The following is an 8,729-nucleotide window of genomic DNA, read 5'->3' on the forward strand; positions in this document are numbered from 1 at the left end:
AAGTGTTAAAGGAACCCATAATCTGGGTAGCCGGATTACATCTGGCTGGCATCCCACACCAATATGAAGTCAGCCCAGGTAAAACCCAACATCAGGTGTTTCAGGCGGCTAACCCCAACCAGATAAAGGAGGGGACACTGGTATGGTTTTTGGATGAAAGTTGTAGGTATCGGGGGGACATAAAACTGCAGGCTTAGCTGTTGTGGGAATCAGAGGAAATGAGACAGTCAGCACCGTTGGTTTCTCACTAGAAGCAAGGTCAGCTCAGGAGGCAGAACTGGCAGCCTTGCTAACAGCTTTAAATGAAGTGGATCCCAAATTTGAGCCAGAATGTTGGGTGGTGGTAGATTCAGATTATGTATTTCGTGGGGCCACATTAATGCTGAGATGGTGGGTGGATAATCATGTCAGGGCAACAGACGGCTCCACAACCAAGCATGCTACCTGGTGGAAGCAAGTGGAGGAGCTCAGTCACCGTTTTACATGGATCAATGTGGTAAAGGTAAAGGCACATAAGAAAACAGAACCCCTCAGCAAAGAAAATAATCTGGTTGATGCAGAGGCCAAGCAAGCTGCAACAGAAGCACCCCCATGGCCCTGGGAGCCAGAAGAGAGCGTTCTTGTAGCAGTGATAACAAGAAGTGGGCTGGATATAGATCACAGAGGGCGAATTCGAGAGTTGCAAGAATCTGATCCAGGACTGGAAGGCATCATGAAACATCATGATACCCCGGGTTTGAGGATGCTGTGGAAACTTTAAAAAGATTGTGCTGGTGGCCAGGAATGGCAGCTGATTTAAAATCACATCTGGAACATTGTTTGGACTGTGCCAGGCACAACCCACTTCACAAGGTGTTAAGGCGAGAATTAATGAGACAAACGCCAAAGGGACCTTGGGAAAGAATACAACACCCCTTTCTACCCTACACTAGGGTATGTTAATTCTAGCACCTGAACAAATTAATTCTCAAATCCCCCGTGCAGTTTCCATTAGATACCAACACTAATTTCTTCTTCTAAATTGTTTTATAGTGTTGCTATATTCTTTAAAATTAGAGTTCTTTAAAATCCTAGCCGTAGTTTCCTAGTTAGCTATGGCCTAATCCTAGTTATTTTATTTAAATGAGTAGTCTCATTAAAATCCCTCATGGTTTAATGAGTGGGATTTGGCCCTTTTCATTTATTTTGACAGGATAGTAGCAAGAGATGAATCCCTGCCGTGTCCCCAGAATTCTAACAACTAGTAAATCAAGTGGGAATAAATCAAAGGCAATGATCACATGGGAACATGTTTGGTACACTCTTGCATTTAATTTACTGGGTGTTCTAGGAATGCAGAATCAGAGTCACTGAACTTGCTGCAAGGTGACATGGTTGTGTGATAAATACATAAATCAACAGGCGTCACTGCTGCTTTGGAGTAACTATCACAACTGCAGTAGTTTTCTATATTATAAAAATATTTATTTACAAATAGTGTGATAAGATTCAAACATAAATATGGCTACAAAGTGTTTTCAGTTTAGGAAACACAAGTAATAGTTTTAAAAACTCAACTCTTTAGATAATAACTTTGTATAAACTGTTTTGTTTGATCCAGGACCTGATCTTTATATCAGACTTTACTCAACATCATCAGAAGGCTTAAACAGATCATTTTGTTTCTGTTTGGAGAATTTCTCAGCCATGCAGGCTGTATTGCTCACCTTTTGGGAAATAGGTCTTTGCAACGTTTTATTCCCCTTTCAGTGTCAGGGTAAAGCTTTAGATCCACAAACTTCCTGAATCTATTTTTTTGCCTCCAAATCTGCATCTGAACATGTCTCCATGATGTTTATTTTGGCATGTCTTTATGGAATTACCGTTCCAGGCAATTTGGGTGAGATTTTTATTAAAGGCACTGAAGATCTGATGTACGATCTCTTGGACTGTCATCTTAGCATTTGCAGTAGACACATAGCTGTCAAGATCATATAGTATTACACTCCTTGTCGGTTAATAAACTGCAGATTGTAAAGTCTTTTGCAGACTCAATATTTTTCATCCATGTCTCTGAATTGATTTATGTCCAAGTCTTAAAACTTTTTTTTTAACAAGGTGGTTTCCCTGCTGCACCACCATCATTTTCCTCTTCCATGAATTTTAAATGAACAAAGCATTTCAAAATATCATGAACGTGACATTTGATAATACAGACAGAGGTGAAAGTAAGCCGGTCCGGCGTACCAGCAAGAGCCAGTACACCACATTGGACCAGACCAGCTTCCCCAGGCTGGCGCTTTAAAGGGCCTCGGGCTCCACACAGCAGCCAGAGCCCTGGGCCCTTTAAAGCGCCCACCGAACCCTGCTATCAGAGCCCCAGAGTAGTGGCAGCAGGGCTCCAGCCATGCTTTAAAGGGCTTGGGGCTCCAGCTGCTGCAGGGAGTCCCAGGCCCTTTAAAGTACCCCTGGGGCTCCCTGCAGTGGCCGGAGCCCCTGGGCCCTTTAAAGCGCCACCTGAGCCCTGCTGCCGGAGCCCCAGGGTAGCAGTGGCAGGGCTCTGGCAGTGATTTAAAGAGCCCGGAGCTCCGCTGCAGTAGCGGCAGCCAGAGCCCGGGGCCCTTTAAATCAACCCTGAGCCCCGGGGCTCCCAGGTGCCTCTGCAGCTGGTAGCTCTGGGGGTGATTTAAAGTCCCCAGGGCTCCCAGCCTCAGCCAGAGCCCTGGGGCCTTCAAATCTTGATTTAAAGGGCCCAGGTATTTAAATGCCCTGCCTCTTCTGGCCAAGGCCACGCCCCCTGTTCAGGACTCCATAAGTCCTTTAAGTTACTTTCACCCCTGAATACAGAACATGTGTAGAGTGCATGTTATCTCAGTCTGTTGCTTCGTTCAAAAGGCAGAAACTTTTCACTTGGAAGAGGCAACTGAGATGTGAGATTCTGGTGTAGAATATTTCATTCAGTTGTGTTTGTATCTGTAGCTGAAGTACTGATAATTCCAAGCTGGAATGAAGAGGGAAATAGTTCAAACACACAGTCCATTTCTAAATGGATCTTTAACAAATGTTTTCAGAAATGTGCATCTATCTCAGGGGTTGGCAAACTGTGGCCCAGAGGCCACATCCGGCCCTTCTGATGTTTTAATCTGGCCCTCAATCTCCTGCCAGAGAGCAGGGTTGTGGGCTTGCCCTGCTCCGCGTGTGCCGTGGCTCCCGAAAGCAGCAGCATGTCCCCCCTCCCGCTCCTATGCAGAGGTACAGCCGGAGCAGGGACATGCTGCTGCTTCCAGAAGCTGCTTGAGGTAAGCGCCGCCCAGATCCTGCACCCCTGAACCCCTCCCATGCCCCAACCCCCTGACCCAGCCCTGATCCCCTTCCTGCTCTCCTAACCCCTTGGTCCCAGCCTGGAGCACTCTCCTACACCCCCAACCCTCATCTGCAGTCCCATCCCAGAGCCTACACACACACACACACACCCCTGCACCCCAACCCTCTGCCCCAGATTGGAGTCCCATCCCGCACACTGAACTCCTCATTTCTGGCCACACCCCAGAGCCTGCAATCCCAGACAGAGCCCTCACCCCCTCCCACACCCCAATCCCCAATTTTGTGAGCATTCATGGCCTGCCATACAATTCCATACCCAGATGTGGCCCTTGGGCCAAAAAGTTTGCCCACCCTGATCTATTTTAAGATTAATGCAAGAAAGTTTGGAAGTTAAAGGTGCTCTTGTGTACAAACCAAAGCAAAGTAAGATTTATTGGCTCTGTATAGCCATGAAGAATAAGAACAGAAAAATTCTGCTTATCCCTTTCAGCCTGCCCCTCACTCCCTCTCTAACAGGAGTCACTTATTTAGTTATAATGCAATATGGGGATGGAATATTCACTCAAGATGACACTTCTTTTTAGGACAGGGGTGGTCAAACTTTTTGGCCTGAGGGCCACATCGGGAAATATAAATTGTATGGCGGGCCATGAATGCTCACAAAATTGGGGTTGGGGTATGGGAGGAGGTGAGGGCTCTGGCTGGGATTGAGAGGTCTGGAGAGCAGGAGTGGGATCAAGGCTCCAAGCGGCGCTTACCTCAAGCAGCTCCTGGAAGCAGTGGCATATCCCTTCTCCAGCTCCTAGGCATGGCACGGCTCTGGATCCTAGGTGTCGTGTGGCCCCTGACCTGGCACCCCAGCAAGAGCTTGCGGGCTGGCTTTAAATGGCTTGCGGGATGGATTCAACCCATGGGCCGTAGTTTTCCCACCCTTGGTTTAGGGCAACAAAGTTGAGGAAGATGGAATGGAGAGGAGAAAATGCTCCCTCTAAACCTTCAACCTATAGGAAATAATTATATTCCTGGATATATAATATGTGTGTGATTATATAAACAAAAAATATAAGTGAAAAGGGATTTGTGCCTCCTGAGAGTGGCAAAGCTGTATAGAACACACAGAAAAACTTATGAATTTTGAAGCCTGTAAGGATTACTGAAAGTTCATCCTTTTTAATGGAAAAGGGGACACTTAGAATCTATTCTAGTCCCTCAGCGTTAGAAGAAAATGCTCGGTGCCCCATTTGAAAACTTAGAATCTCCCTTTTCTGGTATAAAGGTTCTGGCCCGAAAGTGTCAAGCACCCAGTCTCTGAAAGTTGAGTCCTTTTAATGTCAAGGTGGGCACCAAAATCACTAGGTACTTAAACAAAAGCTAAAACTCCCACACCTCTTGACTGAGTTTCTAGTTCTGATTGGTTGTATCATGTCTGACTTTAAAACGGTCACCTGTTCAGAACTGAAGGTTATTGCCTTGGGCTTCAAGCTAGTGTATTTTGGGGGAGGGAGGGGGGAGAGTACACATTTGAGGGTGGAGGGGAAGGAAACATTTTTGGCAAGCTTTTAAAAATATGTAAAGACAGCAGTTAGGGGTTTGCAATATTTGAACTATTACCAGCAGAGATGGATTAGTGGGCTGGGCTCAGGTGAGGCTATCAAGGGGACTGAAATACAATGTATCACCTAGATATTATCACCCTATTGTTACATGGCATCTTATAAAGAGAAAAATAGACATACCATTACAAATCCAGTGGTATTAATTTACAGCACCTACACAGTAAAGGAAGGTAGTCATCTGATCTTGCTACTATTGAAGTCAAAGAGTTTAGCCAATGGTTTCTGTGGGAAGAGAACCCTAAATACAGTAACTCCTCACTTAATGTTGTAGTTATGTTCCTGAAAAATGCTACTTTAAGTGAAATGTTGTTAAGCGAATCCAATTTCCCCATAATTAATGTAAATGGGGGGGGGTTAGTTTGCAGGGAAATTTTTCCCAGACAAAAGACATTATGTGTGTGTACCCACATACGCTACAAGTTTTAAACAATTTAATACTGTACACAGCAATGATGATTGTGAAGCTTGGTTGAGGTGGTGGAGTCAGAGGGTGGAATATTGCCCAGGGAATGCCTTACTGCTAAATAACGAACTAGCAGTCCGTTGAGCCCTCAAAATTTAAGACGTTGTTTATGTAGCCTCACATGCTACAAGGCAGCATGAATGGAGGGAGGGGAGACAGACTGGCAGAGAGACAGAGACACACACCTTGTGTGTGTGTGTGTGTGAATGTGAGAGAGAGAGATGCACATTGTCCCTTTAAGGACACTGACCCGACTCTAAGTACATTGTCTTTTTAATTAGATCAGCAAGTTGAGACAGCAGCTGCTGCCAGCTAACTCCCTCTCCCCCGTGTCCCCCTCTCCCCCAGCTCTGTGGATGGGGTAAAGGAGCAGGGAGTGGGGGACACCCTGACATTAGCACCCCTCCCCTGCACAGCAAGCAGGAAGCTCCGGGGAGCAGCTCCAAGGCAGAGGGCAGGAGCAGCACATGGCAGTGGGGGAGGGACAGTTGAACTGCCGGCAATTGGTAGCCTGCTGGGCAGCTGCCACACAGGGAACTTAGGGGAGTGGGGAGCTGATGGGGGGCTGCTGGTCCACCCTAGTTCCAAGCCTCCACCTGCTAGCTCCAACAGGCAGCTCTTTCTGCAGGCATTGGACAAAGCAGGCGGCTGCCAAACAATGTTATAAGGGAGCATTGTGCAACTTTAAACAAGCATGTTCCCTAATTGATCAGCAACGTAACGTTAACTGGGACAACTTTAAGTGAGGAGTTACTGTATATTAAATTCCACTGCATGCCTTTTGGGTTGAAATAATTATTCTGAGGATAATATTTATACCTTACCTTAGGTTTGAAGCCTTATTATCAGCTGGTCAACAACAAAAAAAAAAAATCTTCCCATTTCCAAGCGGATGGTCTCCGAGGCACACAAGCTATATTGTTTTTCTTTCAGAAAATCCCTGATTCTTTGGAAGTATTTCTTCAGTTTCAACATGTGGAACAGGAGTTTCTCATTCTCCATCTCTGAATACAAACATGTCTCTAGCTGTTCAGTTTGCTGGTGAAGTCCATTTTGTAATGTCTCTACAGAACTCCTGTCCCAGGCAGCTTGCGTAAGGTTTTTGCTGAAGATATTGAAGATCTGCTGGAGGATCTCCTGGATTACCACCTTGGCATTCTTCTCCTGGGACTCTCTAGGCCTGAGAGCTGTCTGGGCGAACCTGAAGTTCCTATTTTCATTTAGGCATTGTAGAGGAAATTGTCCACCCATTTTGCTCAGAAGCTCTAAGCTTTCCATGTTCACTTTATTTTGCTGGAAGTGAAGCATTTTACAGTCCAGAGAAGAGATTTCAATGGAGAACAGCAGCACAAGGCAAATGTGCAGCAAACACATGGTGGTCATGAGGTCTTCTTTTACTCTGCCTCTGTGTGAAGTGTCCTGGAGACAGGAGCTTATGCAGTGTCTTTCAGAGATGTATTTTTAATCCATGTCTGTGATTTAAATACACTGTAGGTGAAGTTCTTTCATCATTTTCTGCATCTCAAGTTTTCCCTTCTTGAGGCTTATTTGCACTTTGTCTAATTACTTTATTTTTGGTACTTTTTCTACTCTCCCTTTTTTATGGAAGTGAGCAAATTACAAAGATTGTAATATAAAGGCATACATGTTTGTCATTAATTATATAAATGCTGTTATGTATAATGTACTAACTATGGCATTCTACAACATTTCAGTCCTGAAATTATTCAATTAGACCTTTCATTTTTAGATACAATATCTGCTGGTATTCCAATATCTAGAGTTGAAGTGGGCCATATGTGTCACTGCACTTCAATTTAAAACCGCCTTGTGTAGTAACTGTCACTCCTGTACAAGTGTTATATATGAATAGAGGTATCCTTACTGTAATGGTTACTAATTCAATGTGCTAAGCAGACACAAACTGCTGTTTCTAAGTCAAGTGCCTCCTCAGAGGTTTCCCAAGGTTTATCTGCTTCTTCTAAAGATACAGTTAGTAGTTAAACCCACAACTATTTGTTCAGAAAAGAGTGAAAACGCAATCATTAGTCTCACTATTACACTAACTTGCTTTCAAAGTTATATCTTTTTAATTTCATCTGGTTACCCAACAGCAAGCACATGCAAGAGATGTAGGGAAATGTAATGGGTTCAGAGCAGGCTAATGGAGTATTGTAATGGTGGGCACATGACAACTAGAAAGGAAGCTTCTGAAATATTGTCTGTTCACCCTGAACTGACTGTTATTACTGGAGGGGAAAACCTTTACTGTGCTGAAAGACATTCCTTAACTAAAATGTATGCAGACAGACATGAGTAAACTGATTATACAACATGAAGTTAATGCCCCCTTATTTACATGTCATACTGTGTAATAAAAGGGGGGTTACTTTTATGCTGTATAATCAGTTTACTCATGACTGTCTGCATTCATGCCATGTCTCTGGTCTTTGCACATTTGCACAGCAACCTGTAGCATTCCTTTAGCCTGTGGGCGTGCTGATGCCTCAAGTGCTCCTTGGCCTTTGTCTCTACTGGTTTTGGAGTTGGGATCTGCTGCGCCCTCGACCTCTCTGGCTGGAGAATTACCTCCCTTGCTCAGGAGGAGTCTCCCTAATTGCTTCTTCATGGAAGAGTGCCCCGCCTTTCCACACACAAAGCATTCAGGTCCATCCATCAGCATTTCTCCGCTCCTGGCCTGACCACAGCCAGGAATCAGGCTACCACCTGGGACATTCAAACTCTTTTTGTCCTGGTTTCCTACACTGGAAACAGGAGCCCTGGGCATTACTCTTGCTGATGGTGGTGGGCCTCCTGTCCCTGCTGCCGATTCTGCTGGGCTGACCACAGCATCTCTTACTGCCTCTGCTGATCTTGCAGGAGTTTCAAGAAGATAGTCACACCAGGGACTGCAGTATCTCCTTCATCGTGCTCTCTGTTGCTGCACCGTTGGCCTTCTTGATGGAAGGGGAGGGGATGTTACAGATCCTGCTGACAAGGCCTGTTGTCATAGAGCTGACCACTTCTTCATGGCCCAGGGTCACACTTTAGGCAGCCTGCCTCAGTTTCTCCTCTTCAGGGGCTTTTAAACTCCACTCCCCAGTCCAAGGTTAACTTAAAACATTGCCCTCCTAGAGTCCAATTTATTAGTCCTTACAGCATTTGGCCCTCATGGCCCAACCCCCATTTAATGTCTTTCTCCCCTTAGATTCAGAGTCCTCAGCCCACCTTCCCAGAGCTGGGTTCCAATTCAATCACTGTTCCCAAGCCTTACCTGGGTGGACGTCAGATTTCTAGCTCTGACTTCCAAGCACCCCTGCTAGAATCTCTCTCACTCTTTGCCATTT

The 8,729-nt window shown here is 45.3% G+C and overlaps 1 protein-coding gene across 1 annotated transcript; it reads right to left on the reverse strand.

The window, feature by feature from the left end:
- Positions 1-6,207: 6,207 nt before the first annotated feature.
- Positions 6,208-6,765, reverse strand: LOC141987964 (interferon beta-like). Its single transcript, XM_074953794.1, has one exon. The coding sequence runs from the start codon at positions 6,763-6,765 to the stop codon at positions 6,208-6,210; it is 558 nt and encodes a 185-aa protein (XP_074809895.1).
- Positions 6,766-8,729: the final 1,964 nt, after the last annotated feature.

This window comes from Natator depressus, chromosome 5 (genome assembly GCF_965152275.1).
Source record: "Natator depressus isolate rNatDep1 chromosome 5, rNatDep2.hap1, whole genome shotgun sequence".
NCBI classification, from domain to species: domain Eukaryota; kingdom Metazoa; phylum Chordata; order Testudines; family Cheloniidae; genus Natator; species Natator depressus.

What these genes read in the sequence shown, in the direction of transcription:
- LOC141987964 (XM_074953794.1), bottom strand. Translation starts at nt 6,765, where the DNA reads ATGACCACCATGTGTTTGCTGCACATTTGCCTTGTGCTGCTGTTCTCC.